Genomic DNA, 18,622 nt, shown 5'->3' with positions numbered 1-18,622 from the left:
TCCTAATTAACCAAAATATTTTCCAGTTTCATCATTCCGTGATCTTAGTTACTTCAAAATGTTTGGGAAAGAATTATATTTGATTTCTTTCAACAATTTAACTACCTTTGGAGGTTCTTTAAAATGCTTTTTAAAATGGATCTTAAAAAAATAAATTTGGCCCTGGCTGGGTAGCTCAGTTGGTTAGAGAGTCGTCTCAGTATGCCAAGGTTGTAGGTTTGCCCCGGTCAGGGCACATACAAGAGGCAAGCGATGAATGCATCAATAAGTGGAACAACAAATTGATGTTTTCTCTCTCGCTTCTCACCTTCCTCTCCATATACAAAATCAATACAATTTAAATAATTAATTTTGATTATATATACAAGATGAACTAGCTTGTCATTTAAGCCCTATCTATCCCCATGGTATACCAGTTCATTGACACTCTCAGACCAAGCAAAATTTTTCAGAGGCAAATAAGCAAGTCACTATTGAGAAGCTATATTAAAGTATCACATGGATTGCTCCACAAAGAAAGTGAAGGGACCATGCAGTATGATTTACACCTGTATCACTTAAGCCATTTGAGTCTGAGTGAAATTTAAAAGTTGGCTGACACCTCTCAAAACCTGTTTCTAAATTTCTTGTAATGTGAAAATGTTCCCTACAAAGCTTCCTTTAACCAATCCTTTTGTATAGGAGGTATCTCCAGGGCACACTTTGTGGAAAAGCATGGTTGTTTCTCAAAGTTTAGCAGTCCTTCTACTTCCTTTAGGGGAAATCATCACCTTTTGCTTGCTGTGTTCTTAAACCTATCTCAAAATTTTATGTAGCATTGCTACATTTTAAACTATATGCTCCCTAAACTTGTACCAAGTGTACCTTGATGTTTCTCTGTATTTATCCTAAAACTACCCTTGTTAAGCATTCAGGGATGCCTTTCATTTGCACTATTCCATATTCACTGTAAAACTCAGTTATACAGTTGTTCCAATACAGAGCTAAAAGGAGGCTCAGACCAAATCTCTATCTTCCATACAATTTTTAAAAATACTTAACTGTTAAGACATCATTCACGGTATTACTTTTTCAGTTTTATGGTGAACAAGCATCCAGGGGAGAAATGGTTCTATCCTGGAATTCAGAAAGTCTGCATCCTACATTTACACTCCCCTGTGCTGCTGTGTTGAGCAAAGTTGGTTTTGGGAACATGACAGCTGAGGCCAATAGTCATCAACACTAAGTCTCACGATCAATCTTTCCTTGGGAATAGAAGAGAGGTCAGGAAACTGGTTCTAGAGCAGTGTTTGTTTTTTAATCGCAGTCTCATTTGAGAATTTCAGGAAAGCTATAGGCTCCCTAGGAAAATGCACATATACAAACATAGTTTTGCCTATAGTCTGAGGTCAGGGTATAGTTTCCTGTGTTCCTGAAACTCCTGTACTAGTGAAGGAGTTATAGTGTAGGGATTAATGAGTGAAATAATTTCCTGATTTAAAAGAATGAGGATATGCTATACCTTTCTATTTGTTTTCTCAAACTCTAGGGTGTAACTTTCTGGATAAGTCACTACTTTGGTCAAAAGGTGCCAATGACGAGATCTTATCTGGCCAGTGGAACTTTCCGAGTTGCCTTTTCAGACTTCTTTCTCTTCTATTAGGTATCAACTGTGAAATTTAATCTTTTATGTGGAAAGTGTTTTATTAAGGTTTGCAGATAGTTTAGAGAACTTTTTTTATGACCAAGGCATCTTTACCTTATTTTTCGGGAGTTTAAAATGGTAGGTAATGTCTTTATTTAGAAGTATGATTCTTCTATTTAGTGCCAACATTAAATTGCTTAGGAAGAGATTAGTTTCTTGAAAGACATAGGAATTAATGCATCCAGAAAATATATATGCATCCAGAAAATAAATATTATGTGTGTGATTCCAAAATATGTAGGCAAAAAGAGAACTTGATTACAGAGCTGTTATGCCTATGTAACCTGCCGCTTCTCTATGAAGTAGAACATGAAATATAGTTCCTACATTAGTCTTCTTTGTATCTCTTGAAAACAATGACAAAAATAAAAGCCGCACTTTAAGAAAGTGTGTCTGTAGCCACCAATGTATGTTCCCTTGTATCTTCTCAAGAGCCTCCAATGTCATCTGCCCTGTTCCAGAAGTCGTCACGTAGTAAGACGGCTAAACTCTTAAAGTATTGTGAACACTTACTTGGGAACTTGTGTTCTTGGCTAAGAGCAAGTAAACGTTTCACCTCTGTAGGGAGAAAAAGAGAACAATTAAACCTTAAATTACTAAAACAACAGTCACTTGATCCTAGAGAATCATTGAGAACACTAAGCAGCATTAGACTAGTGAATGAATTAATTTAAACTTACCTTCCTCATCTATCAAGTAGCTGGATGCTATTCCATCAGTGTCTGTTACATCACAGGAGTAAATGCCCAAATCTTCCATCCCAAGGTCTTTGAAGGTTAGTTTTGTCCTTAAAACATAATAGTTTTGTAAGAATTGAGGCCGTGTGGCACCTGGGGACCTGTGTCCTGCATCGTCTTCAGGTACTGGCACATGCTACTGCCTTCATTTGCAGCACTTGTTCCTATGCCCCTTATTGACCTAAAGCCTACTCCTTCTTGCTGTTTCTGGGAGGTCTTTCCTGACATCCTCCTGGAGGTCACGGCAATGGGAGCGGGGAACTGGTACAAATTTCCCATTCCCGAGCTATGTGGCATATCAATACACATGCCAAACAAAGATATTTCTTAGCTGACTAGCCCTTGCTAGGAAGCCTGACCATTTTTCCCCCACAGGGCAGAGCCTGCTGTTGGTAATTCCAGTGCTTCTCTTATGTCATCCCCTGCACTTCCCTTTTTTGAGGTTATCAAACTGCATTGGTATTGCCTATTCATTATCTCTATGCCTCCACTGTGTGCCTTTAGGGAGGAAATCTGTTTTGTTTACTATTGTGTCCTCCAGCATCCATCAGTGCCTTCTCGATAACATAATATGTGCACAATGAATATTTGTGGAATGCGTAAACAAATCGGTCCATGGGCTAGTTCACTGTGTTTCCTAACTTTGGTGAGTCATATTGCTAGCCAGTGTCTAAGATCACCCAAACAGTTAAATGTTATTCAAGTGCACAGAGTGAAAGAAAAATTTACACTTTGTCTTTTCTTTGGCCTATGTATGTTTTACTTCAAGGACTTTATAGCATAGCAGCAGTAAAATGTCCTTTAATTCTATTCAGTATTTCTTTGCCATTTTCTAACAAAATTATTATTTATTTTCTTTATTTTTGATATATGCTGGGCTGCTTTGTAATAGAAATAATACTTAGGAATATTTTGCTTTACAAATACAATCCAGTATGATTGGTACTATAAAGATATAAACCTTGATAAATAAGGCAAAGTAAAAAAAAAACACCCAGAATCTTGGGGTGTAAAGTACTAGATGATAAAATTAACCCTCACTCTCTCCCATTCTACAGAAAAAGTAATCTGAGGTCCATGGAAATTAAAAACTGCCCCAGGTCACACAGTCAGCTCCTGGTAGAGCTGGAACTAGAGCTCATCTATCCTGTGCTTCCAATATGGGGTTCTTCTCAGTGCATTCTTCTGTCCCTCATAACTGGTGGTGAAAAAAGGAGAGTGGATTGTACCTAATCCATTTAATTTACCATAACGTGAATAATTAAATAGCAAGTTCTTCCTTGTTCCCTCCCCTTAAACATACCATTACTTTAAGATTTCAAAATTTTGTAGAATAATAAGAATCATTTTTAAAATTTACTTTTATGTCAACTAAAGCTCTTCTAACAACATAAAGGAGAGCACTTTAAGTGGAAAAATGTGAAAAGAACTTTAAAGAATTATTATTTTTTAAGGTTCATACTGGTTGTTACTCTTTACATTACCACATATAAAATATTTGTGATTCATCCCCTTATACCAAGTATTTGAAATGGAAAACAGAGAGCTTACTTCATCCTTTTTTCATGAAAAGGAAACCCATGATTATGAGTGAAACAGTCCGTACTTGTTGCCTTTGCTTTCCACTTCTAAACGTGCAGAATCCTCAGTGGATACATAATCTTTGGACCAGACGAACTCAGAATTTGCAGCCATCTGATCACATTCGAAATTCAAGGAAATGACTCCATCATCATCCACACTTACAACAACCTCTTTGGTTCCTAGAAGAAGAAGAAAAAAGAGACATTGATATTTTCCGGGAAAAACCAAGCAAGTAAGAATTCACTGAGATCCCGTACTTTAGCCTTAAAGCAGGGCTTTGAGCTTGTGCAAGAGAAAAGCCCCAGCTGTTCGCCGTGACTGACAATCTGCTTTACAATTCAAATTTTACTCTGCAGCAGGGAATTTTTTAAAAATATATTTTATTGATGATGTTATTACAGTTGTCCCATTTTTTCTCCCCTTTATTCCTCTCTGCCTTGCACCCCCCTCCCACCAGCATTTCCCCATCTTAGCTGATGTCCATGTGTCGTACATATAAGTTCTTTGGCTTCTCCATTTCCCATACTATTCTTAACCTCACCCTGTCTATTTTGTACCTACCATTTATGCTTCTTATTCCCTGTACCTTTTCCCCCATTCTCCATCCCCACACTGATAACCCTCCATGTGATCTCCATTTCTGTGATTCTGTTCCTGTTCTAGTTGTTTGCTTAGTTTGTTTCTGTTTTTGTTTTTGTATTTTTAGGTTCAGTTGTTGATAGTTGTGAGTTTGTTGTCATTTTACTGTTCATATTTTTGATCTTCTTTTCTTAGAGAAGTCCTTTTTACATTTCATATAATAAGAGCTTGGTGATGAAGAAGTCCTTTAACTTGACCTTATCTGGGAAGCACTTTCTCTGCCCTTCCATTCTAAATGATAGCTTTGCTGGATAGAGTCATCTTGGATGTAGGTCCTTGCCTTTCATGACTTTGAGTACTTCTTTCTGGCCCCTTCTTGCCTGCAAGATTTCTTTTGAGAATCAGCTGATAGCCTTATGGGAACTCCTTTGTAGGTAACTGTCTCCTTTTTTCTTGCTGTTTTTAAGATTCTCTCCTAATCTTTAATCTTGGGTAATGTGATTATGATGTGCCTTGGCTTGTGCTTCCTTGGGTCCAACTTCCTTGGGACTCTCTGAGCTTCCTGGACTTCCTGGAAGTCTATTTCCTTTGTCAGATTGGGGAAGTTCTCCTTCATTATGTTTTTCAAATAAGTTTTCAATTTCTTTCTCTTTCTCTTCTCCTTCTGGCACCCCTATGACTTGGATGTTGGAACGTTTAAAGTTGTCCTGGATGTTCCTAAGCCTCTCCTCATTTTTTTGAATTCTTGTTTCTTCATTGTGTTCTGGTTGAATGTTTATTTCTTCCTTCAGCTACAAACCGGTGATTGAGTTCTGGTTTCCTTCTGTTCACTGTTGGGTCCCTGTATATATTTTTTATTTCACTTTGCATAGCCTTCACTTTTTCCTCTATTTTGTGACCACACTCAAACATTTCTGTGAGCATCCTGATTACCAGTGGTCTGAACTCTGCATCTGATAGGTTGGCTATCTCTTCATTGCTTAGTTCTATTTTTGGAGCTTTGATCTGTTCTTTCATTTGGGCCATATTTTTTTGTCTTGGCCAGCCTGTTATGTTGTAAGGGGCAGAGCCTCAGGTATTTGCCAGGGTGGGCAACCCATTTCACTGTGTTTTGGCATTGTATGTGGGAGAGGGGTCTGAGAGGGATTAATGCAGCTTGCTTGGCTCTCTGCCAGCTTTCCCCTGCTACCCACAAGCAAATTGGGCCCTTCTGGTGCTGATTCCTAGGTGGTGGGTTTGTGTATGATTTAGGACCCTGTGGGGTCTCTGCAATGAACTCTCCTGTTGAGGCTGGGAGTTTCTCCCACTGCTGCAACTTCCACAGGTTTATATAGTCAGAGGTTTTGAGGCTTTGTTTTCCTGCACTGGAACCATAGGGTGCTTGCTCTGTCTCACTCCCCAGTTGTTCCTCTTGATTTATCCAGATGCAAATGTGGGACCACCCCGTCTGCTAGTGACTGATGATGAGTCCTCTCATCATCAGCCATCTTGCCATGAGTCCTCTCAGCTCCAGCTGCCCCTCTCCACCCCTCCTACCGGTCTGGATGGATGTTTCTTCTTTAACTCCTTGGTTGTCAGATTTCCATACAGTTCAATTTTCTGGCAGTTCTGGTTATTGCTTGTTTTTTAATTTGTTGTCCTTCTTTTGGTTGTGCGAGGAGGCAAAGGGTATCTACCTATGCCTCCATCTTGCTGGAAGTCTACCTTCTCTGTAGCAGGGGATTAAATAAACATGTCATGTTACTTAGGCAGAGCCAATATCATGGAAAGAATTGTTTGGGCAGGGATGAATAAAAAGTGGGCGATGTGACTGATGGCCCAATTACAGGACTGGGTTGATCTTATAAATAAGGGGGAAAGGGCAGGATTGGGAAGGAAAGTGAACTGGTCCTTATCAGGACCTAATTCATGACTTTGCTTTTAAAACACCCATATCCAACTCATCATCAGTAAAGGATTGATAAGAAATCAGAAAACCAAAGGGAAATTTAAGGGAAGAAAGTGGAGGTGCCAAGAATGGCTTATATTCACATGCTCAAATTTTGTTAAGTCATTTAAGAATAGAGGAATATATGAAAACTTATTCTGCTGATCAGGCAACCATAAGTTAATCCGAAGAGGCCCTTCAGGATGGAAACAACAGCAACCTAGAAATGACTGTTAATGAACTGTATGGGAAGTAAAATGGAAAGAGATCCATGTTTCAAGAAGATTGGCCTTTAGATTTTAAAAGAAAACAGTTCTGTTAATGTTTTAAATTCTTTTGTTTGTGACAGTTAAATTGCACCTACATGTAATACAGCAATTCAAAGAGAGTTTGTACAGCAGATAAAATGTTCACATCTACATCAGTAAAATGCTCTTTTTAAATTGACATGCATTCAATTACCAGTATAAACTTGGTTTGTTTCCATGTATTAGGAAAGATGTATTATATTTGATATCAAAAAGGTATAGCTTTATCTTTTAAAAAAGCACAAATTTTTTTTTTGCCAAAAGATACCATACTTCCCAAGGTATTGAAGTTTTTCTCTTTAGATTGTGCCATAAGAAACCAGTATCCTAGCCTACTGTCCAGTAAAACTTGTCATGGAAAAAAACTGCAAAATTTCATTCAGGGGAAGCCGAAAAGAACATGAGTGCCCGAAGAGTGAGCAGTGACACATGGGCCTTGGTTCCTAAGCCTGGCAGTTGATCTAATTTGTGTCCTTATTGATAACAGTGAGTGCTTCAATTATAAATTGAGTTTTAACACATAGGAAGAGTAGAGAACACTAATTCTAGGAGATTTTTAACATTACTTTTTTAAAAACAAACAAGGTTATTTTCATATTTGGCTACATAGACAAAAGGAAATAATGATCGATTAAAAATTCATTGTTTCTCAAGTGAAATGTCCACATATATTACTTTTAAGGGGCTGTGTCTGCTCCATTGGAAGTTGCTCACCATGTTTTATTTCTATTCCCAGTGACACATGACTAATCCTCGTAACCCACTGTTGTATAACAATAGAGAACAAGTACTCTAATTAAAACTTAAGAAAAGACTAACACCCAAGCATGCTGAGGATTAGAGAGTGTTATATTACACAGTTAGCATGACTGAGTCACAGGGAGAATATAAATCAGAAATTTCTGTATATCTCTATTGGTATGAAGAGGAAAACAAGTGATGGACATTAACTAAACTTCAGAATAGATACTATTTGTATAGTATCTATTTTGAAGACATGGAAGTTCGTATTAATCACTCATTGCTTATCTATAATCCTTTTTAATTTTTTTGCAGCTATTTTACTTATATTTTATTGATTATGCTATTACAATTGTCCTGATTGTTCCCCTTTTGCCCCTCTCCTCCCAGCACACCACATTACCTCAGGCAACTCCCCACTAATGTTCATGTTCATGGGTCCTGCATATAAGTCCTTTGGCTACTCCATTTCCTATACTGTAGTTTACATTCCCATGGCTATTCTGGAACTACCTATTCATACTTCCTAATCCCCTCACATCTTCACCCATTCCCCCACACCCAGCTCCCATCCAGCAGCCATCAAAATGCTCTCTGTATCCATGATTCTATCTGTTCTTTTTGTCTGCTTCGTTTGTTTTTTAGAGTCAATTGTTGATAGACATATAGTTTTGCCATTTTATTGTCCATAGTTTTGATCTACTTCTTTTTCTTAAATAAGTCCCTTTAACATTTCATATAATAATGGTTTGGTGATGATGAACTCCTTTAGATTTTTATTGTCTGGGAAGCTCTTTCTCTGTCCTTCAATACTAAATGGTAGTTTTGCTGGATAGAACAATCTTGGATGTAGGTCCCTGCTTTACATGACTTTGAATATTTCTGCCAAACCCTGCCAGCCTGCAAAGTTTCTTTTGAGAATTTAACTGACAGTCTTATGGGAACTCCCCTGTAGGTAACTGTCTCCTTTTCTCTCTCTGCTTTTAAGATTCTTTCTTTATCTTTAATCTTTGGCATTTTAATTATGATGTGTCTTGGAGTGAGCCTCCTTGCATCTACCTTGTTTGGGACTCTCTGTGCTTTCTGAAATTGCATGTCATTTCCTTCATCAAATTAGGGAAGTTTTCTTTCATTATTTTTTCAAATAGATTTCCAATTTATTGCTCTTTCTCTTCTCCCTGTGGCACCCCTATGATGCAAATGTTGGACCTCTTGAAGGTGCCCCAAAGGCTGTTTATACTATCCTCATTTTTTTTGAATTCTTTTTTCTTCTTATTGTTCTGGTTGGTTGTTTTTTGCTTCCTTATGTTCCAAATATTGATTTGATTCTTGGCTTCATTCACTCTTCTACAGGTTATTTCCCTGTAAATTTTACCTTATTTCAATTAGTGAAACCTTTGTTTCTGACTGGATCTTTTTATGCTGTTGAGGTCCTCACTAAGTTCATTGAGTATCCTTACAACCAGTGTTTTGAACTCTGCATCCGATAGATTGCTTATCTCCATTTCATTTAGCTCTTTTTCTGGAGTTTTCATCTATTCTTTCATTTGGGCCACGTTTCTTTGTCTCTTCATTTTGTCAGCCTCCCTGTGTTTGTTCCTATGTATTAACTAGAGCTGCCCTCACTCCCTGTCTTGGTAGCATGACCTAATGTAGTGAGTGTCTTCTAGGGTCCAGTGGCACAGCCCTCCCATCACCCAAGCCGGGTACTCGGGATGTGCCTTTTTTGTGGGCTGAGGATACCCTCCTCTTGTGGTTGAGCCTTAATTACTGTTGGCAGATCAATGGGAAGGATTTACCCAGGCCAGTCAGTTGCAAGGATTGGCTGTAACCACTGACCACTACCCTCCTCCCTCTGTGGAGGATCAGCTGTGCAGCAGCAGGGTGGTGGTGCTCTGATGTGATCTGTAACTGTCCGCTGGGTACAAAGGCTCTGAGGTTTCCTGGGTGGTACAGGCCAAGGTCAGACCCCACCTGTGTTTGCCTGGGTCCACTTTGCCCTAGCTATAAAGAAACATGGGATAGCTGCTACTTGTGCTGGGTTTGAAGATTCCCAGGCAAAGCCAAGCTGTGAATCTAGGCTGGCTGCTGCTAGTTCCAGGCCTGGGGCTCACTGAGGCCAGCTTTTGCTGTTTGAGAAGATCTAGGAAGTTGTCTATTTTTATTTTTTAAAGATTTTATTTATTTAATTTTTAGAGAGAGGAGAATGGAGAGAGAAATAGATAGAGAAAGATCCATGTGTGAGAGAAACATTAATCAGTTGCCTCTCATGCACCCACAACTGGGGACCTGGCCTGAAACTCAGGCATGTGCTCTGACTGGGAATTGAACTGGTAACTGTGGGTTTGTGGGACTATGGCCAACCCACTGAGCAACATTAGTCAGAGCTGTAATCCCTTTTAAAAGGAAGTGAATAATCCATATGTTTGCTGTATATTATATTACACTATATATTATATTATATTATATTATATTATACTATATTATATTATTATATTATACAGAACAAACATTTCTTAGGTTAAGAACTGAAAGACTATGAACAATATAATTAGCTTAGTCTTTCTCTCAGTTCCATGGATAATCTTTGTGTTCTAAGACCTCACCCATCTGGAATCTTGCCCCAAACCAAGAAGTAAGCAAAACAAGTCTCTAAGAGCTAGTGCTGATGTGACAAAGTCTATACATTCATAGTATTTCTGGAAACCCAGTGGAGAACCCCATAAAATGTCACTTGGAATCTTTCTATGCTTAGCTTGAGAAGATTCTAACAGGCCTAGCTAGTTGGTTCTCTCAGTAGATAAACCCTAAAATGAGGGAAATAAGAGGCTACTATCAGCAGGCACACTGAGAATAAGGGAAATGACAGCAGGAGAGGGGGTGGAAAACTAAAAAGTAGGCCCAAAGACATTATTTCACAGAGGTACAAATGGCTCCTCACCCCCTGAGCCATCACTGTATTTACTTATTTATCTATTTATTTTGAATTAAAATTTTTAAAAAAAAATCCTCACCCAAGGATATTTTTGTTAAATTTTAGAGAGAGGGGAAGGGGGAGAGAGGGAGAAACCTAGATGTGAGAAATATTGATGGGCTGCCTCTTATACATGCCCTGACTGGGAATCAAATTCTCAACCTAGGTATGTGCACACACTGGGGATTAATCCCTCAACCTTTTGGTGTATGGTACATAAGGTTGACACTTATGGCTCTGAGTCAAGCAAGAAAAGCTAAATAAGATTAAAAGCATTGCAACCAATAAGGTTGAAAAGTATGCACTGAAGTATGCAATCTATTTTATCAGAATTTTCATCAAAAAGTCTTAAAATGATGCTTCAGCAATAAATTCTGAAGTAAATAGAACAACTGAGTATTTAACACATAATTTCTGCAGGTTTCTAAATGACCAAATTTAGTCTCAAACCTGTGGAACTTGAAGAACAGAAAACCCCTGCTTAACTGCTGTCTCAGTTGCCTAGTGACTAAAATAATATAAAGCTGTCTTATTCAATTATTCTGGAAAATTAATTTTTGTAAAGTAACTGGACATCTTTTATAAATATACAAAGTGGAACAAAAGATGTTAATTTTAAAATTCCAGGCAATATATGTGCTTCTACCTAAACCTATGAATTTATAATTTAAAAATAAGTCATTTCCAGGAAAGACAAAAGAAGTAGGGATTGGAAGTAATGTCAGCTAATATATGAGACTTTTTCTCATCTGTGAAGCTTTTCTTGATTAATCATGTCAAGTCAACACATGGCAGACAGTATCCATAGTGGGTAGGAAAGAGAAGCATGGACATTTCTTCAACTTATGAACACATAATTGTGGCTATGATAAGTGCTATTGGCTGATTTATTTAAAGAAAGTGAAAAAGTAAAAAAAATAATTAAAACTATATCTGACACTTCTGTTTTAAAAATCAAATACTTAAGATGAGTTTTTGGTTAGATTTTAATTTTTCAAAAAGTTGCACTGGTTGTTTATTTTGAGAATAGCATTAAATTCTACAAGGTCAGGAATTTTTTTCTTCCATATTTTCTATACATATTTATATGTGCCAGTGGCTGGATTGAAAAAACAGATTTAAAAGAAAAATGTCAGTTTAGATTTGCAATATTTATTTTACTGGAACTTGTATTAGAGCTTAAGTGTAACACCAATATTTTGATAAACAGATAAAATAAAATAAAGAAAATATTCTAGGCAGAGTGGATTTCCTACTTAATGTTATAGTCAGAAGGCAAAGTTTGATATGCTCTCTGACAAATCAATTATGCTGTCAACTGGCTGAAAGCATCCTTTAGAATCTCAAGATTTTGAAAAATCAAGTTTATTGAAAATAACTTAAATATTAGTTATTTAAACATATTTCTTGAACTCTGTAACAATTCTCATTAGAAAATAATGTTTAGTCAAAATAACTTAATGCTATGCTGGAAAGGAAGGATGCAGTTTAGCCAATATCACTGTGTAAATATGACAGGATTACTGTCTTAAAATGGTCAGTGTAACAAGCTTATTGCCTATTTGTCACATGAATTACAATGCTGACGCTATCAGACTCTCTCTCTCTTTTTTTAAAGATTTCATTTATTTATTTTCAGAGAGAGGGGAAAGGAGGGAGAAAGAGAGGGAGAGAAACATCGATTGATTGCCCCAACTGGGGACCTGGCTTGCAACCCAGGTGTGTACCCTGACCAGGAATTGAACCTGCCACTTTTTGGTTTGCAGGCTTGGCACTCGACCCACTGAGCCATACCAACCAGGGCAAACTCTTTCAATAGGCTTTTCAAATTTAAAGAGTTCTGTTATTGTCAAGTTTTAATTAATTTGTTAACATAGTTCTTTGAATAGAGGTGTTTTTAAAGCATGACTTAGCAGGCTAAGTATTTTATAATAATACCTAGAATGGGAAATTGAAGTTGCATTTGGAGAAAAAAGGGGGACACTTCCCTTTTTTTTCCATTCTGGGTTTACAAGTAGAGAAAAGGTGTTTTAGGAAAAACCTTGAAAATACTTGGGATGACAAAGAATAAATGAGAGAAGTTTAAAACAGAAAAAAAAATCTCTTGGAAAATTTAAAAGTATACAAAACAATTTAAAAATGAGCTCAGAGATTTTTGTATGTGAAATGGAAGAACATGTTGGAATGTAGATTTCTCTTTGTATAATAAAGGCAGTACACATGTTAATCTGGGAGGGCCAGTTTTTCCACATGTTAAAATCTCAGAAAAATTAATAGTGGAATTCCTTAAACAAAGGGGTTTGGGACACAGAGTATGCAAAAAATTCTATTGCAATTTTAAAAAAGATATATGACATGCAAATGAATGGTTCTTTTTATAAATGCTGTAGAAAAAACTAGAGCAACATAAAGACAGCCTTTCTGTGGGCCTCAGGCTAACCCGTATGACGACGCCTGTGGAGACGAACCTGGTGCAGGCCCACAGTAAGAAAGGTGTGGCTACAGCACCCTCAAGTTTTCTTTTTAGAATGTCCCATGGTCTAACTGAGTTTTTGCCAGACACTGAGCAGCTGTCAATTCATGGCTGAACTCACAAATGTCTAAAGAGTCACGTGCTGTAAAACTGATTAATGTATGATTGAAACGGCTCACACACTTCACAGGTAGGCAGTGGCTATTAATGGTCTCCGGTCAAAGTAAAGGAATCCCTGTGGATATTCTCATCCAGATGAAAGGCCATCCCACTTTTCCACAGAGCTGAGCTGGGGAAGTGGACCAAAACTTGTCAGGACTTAGATTTTCTCAAAAAGCAGCCTTCGAATACGCTCAAGAACATGAAGAATTCGGTTAAGAGCACAGGAGATTTGACTACAGAAAATGAAAAAGAATATTTTGGTTTGAAAAGGATTTGAGAAGAGTTGTCTCTAGTCAGCGGCCCAATCCTAAATAAATCCTCAATATGGATACAGAGGGATATTGTGTGGAATGGCATCTTAATGGCCCTGCTAGGCTTGCCATGGCCCAGGGCTAAAATACACTATTTGAAAACTAATCCCGTCTTATTTTTATCTCCCCCCTTAAAAAAATTTTTTTTAAAGGTAGATTGAAAAAGCTGAAATAAAACCACAGAAAACTGTTTACCTTCCCATACATTTCATAATCTCATATGAGAATTCTTTCTCATATAATTTAGTCTTTTACGTCAGCATTAATAGATCAGTTTTATAAGCTTTTAAATTTTTTTTCAATTACAGTTGACATTCAATATTATATTAGTTTCAGGTGTACACCCCAGCGATTAGACATTTGTAAAACTTACTAAGTGATCACCCTGATAAGTCTAGTACCCACCTGGCACCATGCACAGTTATTACAATATTGTTGACTCTATTCCCTATGCTGTACTTTACATCCCCATGGCTGTTTTGTAACTGCTAATTTATACTTCTTAATCCCTTCACCTATTTCATTCAGCACCCGAATCCCCCTCCCATCTGGCAACCATCACTTTGTATCTGAGTTTGTTTCTGTTTTGTTTGTTTGCTTGTTTGATTTTATATAAGCTTTAATTATTTGTCCTCCACAGTGTGAGCATGTGCGACGTTTAAAAAACTGTGGAGTGAGATGGAATAGAAGCAGATGGAAGTGAATTAATGTGATCAGCAGTCACAAGTAATACTGAGCTCCCCTGTATTTAAGATGAGGACCGCTGGCTGACCCCCACGTTGGTTCCTCACTGTAGGCTCCATTGATGCTTCTCTCTAGCTCACCCTTCATAAGCAGGGTGTTCACCATGAAGTTTCTAGGGTTAAGTAATCATGCTGTGGCTTCAAAACTGAGTCACACTTATTGGCTAAAACATGGTAGTCATTGTTTTTTTCATTTAATACATGCCTACTATACACCAGGTACCAGGCTCTCAGTGTATATAGAGAAAAGACAGTTCCTGTTTTGAAAGAGCTCACAATCTAATGCATGGTTTACAAGCCGGTGTCACACTATGATTACCCAAGGAGCTAAACAAACAAAAAAAATGAACCAATGCCCAGGCTCAGCACTAGAGGTTCTGATATAATTGGCCTGGAATGGAGAATGGAATGCAGTCAGTATTTTCAGAAAGTTCTTGGCATGATTCCAATGCACAGCCAAGGCTGATAACTCCTGTTTTAATGGGTGAAAGAGATCAGATATTAAGCAAATACAAGTGCATTTTTCTAAATCAGTTGACCTAATCTTTAATAGTGAGCTTGGCTTCCTCCTTCAGAATCCTTCAAGACTCTGCTGCTAGGCCACTGAGCATACATTTGCATTCTCAGCCTTACCAGGTTCTATTACTAGCCAGTTTTTAGAAACTGGGTTTGGATGGTAGGTTGTCAACCCAATTCCAGGTCATTATTTTGTCTGATGCTGTGTTCTTCTAATCTGTCTTGTTCCAGATGTTCCAAGTCCTAACTTCCAGTAACCCAGTTTCCACTTGGGAGTCTGCCTTGCGTCTGGGTTCTTTTGCCCATCGCCTGTAGTCTCTGGCCCACTGATGTTTCTCCGGTAAGAACACCTGCAGCTTGTACTGTCAGTCATTTGTCCTCTAGATCACCTGCCACACCTTAGCAGGTCCCTTTCTTGTCTCCTGTCCGATCTGGCTCACCTAGCCTCCAAATACATACCGGGCCTGATTCAATAAACACAGATACTGCTTGATAAACATCAACTATCAAGAATAGAAGTGCCTTTTATGTCCAACAAGTATACACTAAATATTTTTCAGCTTGTTCTTCTTATAGGCATTTTTAGCTAAAAGATTTCTTGGTAGAGCATGGCACACTTAGTCCATTTTCCAGATCCTCATTCCCAGCAGTATCAGACTTTGTGGCAGTGGCCGAGCTATTTCTGCTGGTGTATTTGTCGACATCAAAGGAAGATCAGTGATCTTAGGTTAACCTCCCTTAGGTCAACCTCAGTGGCTTAGGTTAACTTTAACTGGAATTCAAATTATACTTGAGGTGTCCTGTTAGATGTATTTGAGGTTTGCTGTTACATGATAAGCTTTATTTTGTATCAGAAATTTTAATAATACGTTCCAAAAGATGTTCTTCTGAAATAGCCATCTGACTTTCACGTCCCAAATCTTGAAATTGATAACATGCCTTCCACCGTCTTCTCATCCATTTTAACATAAAATAAATATCTGGGTAAAAAGTAATATATTACTACTTAACAAAATTAATGCATACAGGCAACCTTAGGTTTCATATAAGTTTTTACAAGGAATTATAAAAACTTAATACCCAGCTTTATAGCCTATTCAGCTATGGGAAATATTTTATAAACATCTATCTAGCCCTCATTGCACCATGTTGTAAATTCTGGCTTTTCACTAGATTATAAGCCTAGTATGCATGACGAATGTCACATGACTCTGCTCCTGGTGCCCACAGAGCATCTGAAGAAATACAGTTGCAAGAATAAATGGGCCTGCTGCATAGGGAACAAGTCCAACTGTCTCCTGGGCCTTGGTGCTCCTTCATGGCAAAACATTTTGACTCTGTGCCTCCCAGGATTCTTTTCTAGGCTGTGGTCCAGGGGTTCTGAAGTGGGTTAATCTGGTGCTACTTAGTGTGTTGATGTCTGTGGCTGTTGTTTATAGTTATGTTCTGGGAATGGAATGGTCACAAAAAATGACTTTTGGTGCCTTATTCCTGATCAGTGAAACAAAACTCTAGCCCAGAGCTCAACAGCACATCCTTTTTGGATGCTAAAACTTTCATAGTGAAGACTTTGTGATGTCGTGCGTGGCCACCTGCCATTCTGAGGCTACTGGTGTGAAAATAATAAATCAATTTAAGCTTTCTTCAGTTGATCAGATTTGGATTTACTGCCTAAAGCGTGCTCTTAGTTTACCCATGACTAGATTGAGAGTTTACTCTTACAGTAATTTAAATGTTCTTTTTACAGTGGTAGACTCTGCAGCTGGGTCCTTTTACATGTCCGTTTGCCACCTTATATTTTCTCACAGTTGGCACAGGAAGGGTCTGACTTCTATAGGAACATGTGTGCCGATGTCTTTGTCTGTCACTTTTTACCTGGTATATATGTTCCTAGCATTTCTATGTTTTCTCATAAAATTTTCAGAGAGGACTTATATGAGGTGTGGCACTCTGGCCAGACACACCTACCACACTTTGGCACAAGAAGGTCACCTCTCTCCCACCTGGCTCTAGAGCGTAGTTATAACAATAGTTGAAAGCATATTATGAAGTAATAAAATGAAGGGGACAAATATTTCCTCAAAAGATATATTTGATGTACTTTCCATATAACATAAAGTGATAGCAGAGTTTTCTGTTTACATTCTTTTCTCATCATAAAAATAATACTACATTATTTATCTGCTCTTTATTTCCATCTGAAAATAGGGATAAATTAAAGCGAAAGTGCTTGGACTAGAGTGACTCTAAATTTAAAACAACTGGTTAACATTTTTTAATCCTCTCTCATTTCCAGTACTTTCTTTCATGCAACTTTAATGAACTGAAATATATAGCTTTGAAAAGTGCAGAGGTTACATGACAAAACAAATTATTATGTAACGCTTTGAAACCATTTGCACAGTGAACACTGTTAACATTGTTCCCATAACAAAGGAAAAGACTGTCTTCCCCAATCCAATCATGGCATCTCCTAAACCTGGGAAGTGAGGGCTGCCTGACCTCCACAGATCATTGAGTTATAGTGCTGTTAGTTTAATCCAGGGCTCAGCAAACTATGGCCTGTGGGCTAACAGTGGTTTTCACATTTTCAAACAGTTGTAAAGAATCAAAAGAAGATTAATATTTCAGGACATGTGAAATTATTTAAAATTCAAATGTTATAATGCATATAACAATTTGTATTCTATAATGTATCTAATGTGCACAAGAAAATTGTATTGGAACACAGCCATGCTCACTAGTTTATGTATTGTCAATGGCTGATTCTGTGCCATGGCAGAGTTGAATATTGCAACAAGAACATATGGCCATAGACATAAAAATATTTACTGTCTGGCCCTTCACAGAAAAATTTCGCTGACCTCTGGTTTAACTTAATTTTAAAAATCTTGCTAACCGTTGTTCCAGATTTCCCTATGATTGGAAAAATATTCTTGTGGGACTTTATGGCCATGGTATAACAGAAATAACATCCCAGGAATGTAGGCTTGAAACAGTCAGTCCAGGACCCATAATTGGATCAAGAACATCCCTGTTTTCAAGTAAAAACCAAAATAGCCCTGGACCACTTCAAACCTGGCTCACCCCTGTCCTGAGGCTCCTATGATGTGGTAAATGGTTGTCATGGCCTAAGTCATACTGATCAATTATTCAAACAGCCATATAGGGATAATTTTGAAAACTAGGAAAAGGAGAGAAAGCTAGGTTGAACATTACTTTGATATGTTACACGGATGAGATTAATTATAATGAAAGAACAAAGGCCCACCTGGACGAGTTTCTGCCACAACAGGCCCAGCAAGGTCGGATGGCTTGCCGACACCTGCCTGGTTTATGGCTCGGACGCGGAACACATAGCTGACACCCTCCTGGAGGCCTTGCACCTGGAAGAAACAGGTGTAAATGCAATGGGCATTTTGAGTCACTTAAACAGACATGCTCTTCCTCTGTAATAATGATTTACAGTTGAACACTGAACAACGAAGTTTGAACTGCATGGGTTAATTTATATGCAAATATTTTTCTTTCTTTTAAATAACTTCTTATTGAATTTATTGGGGTGACATTGTTAGATAAAACTATATAGGTTTCAGGTATACAATTCTACAATATATCATCTGTGAGTTGTATTGCGTGTTCACCATATAAAGTCAATTTCTTCCTGTTACCAGTTATCCTCTCTTTACCCGCTTTGACTTCCCTCCACCCGCTTTCCCTCTGGTAATCACCAAACTGCTGTCTGTGTCTCTGAGGGTTTTTGTTTGTTTATTTGTTTTGCTTAATCCCTTCACTTTTTTCACCCAGCCCCTCGATCCCCCTCCCCTCTGACTGCTGACACTCTGTTTTCTGTATCTGTGAGTTCATTTCTATTTTGTTTGTT

The 18,622-nt window shown here is 37.9% G+C and overlaps 1 protein-coding gene across 2 annotated transcripts in view; it reads right to left on the bottom strand.

Moving 5' to 3' along the window:
• Window positions 1-18,622, bottom strand: part of MYOM1 (myomesin 1) — a 131,161-nt gene that overhangs the window by 20,702 nt on the left and 91,837 nt on the right. For both annotated transcript variants that reach the window (XM_024580417.4, XM_045187957.2), the window contains 4 exons: window positions 18,011-18,125; window positions 4,028-4,184; window positions 2,365-2,471; window positions 2,198-2,242 (listed from right to left, as the gene is read on the bottom strand). In XM_024580417.4, the coding sequence (XP_024436185.2) occupies window positions 2,198-2,242; window positions 2,365-2,471; window positions 4,028-4,184; window positions 18,011-18,125 (424 nt within the window). The remainder of the gene's footprint in view (window positions 1-2,197; window positions 2,243-2,364; window positions 2,472-4,027; window positions 4,185-18,010; window positions 18,126-18,622) is intronic.

The sequence above is a fragment of the Desmodus rotundus genome, chromosome 10 (genome assembly GCF_022682495.2).
Source record: "Desmodus rotundus isolate HL8 chromosome 10, HLdesRot8A.1, whole genome shotgun sequence".
Taxonomy (NCBI): Eukaryota; Metazoa; Chordata; class Mammalia; order Chiroptera; family Phyllostomidae; genus Desmodus; species Desmodus rotundus.
Note: the sequence above shows the minus strand (reverse complement) of the source record. Positions and strands in the feature narration are given on the sequence as shown.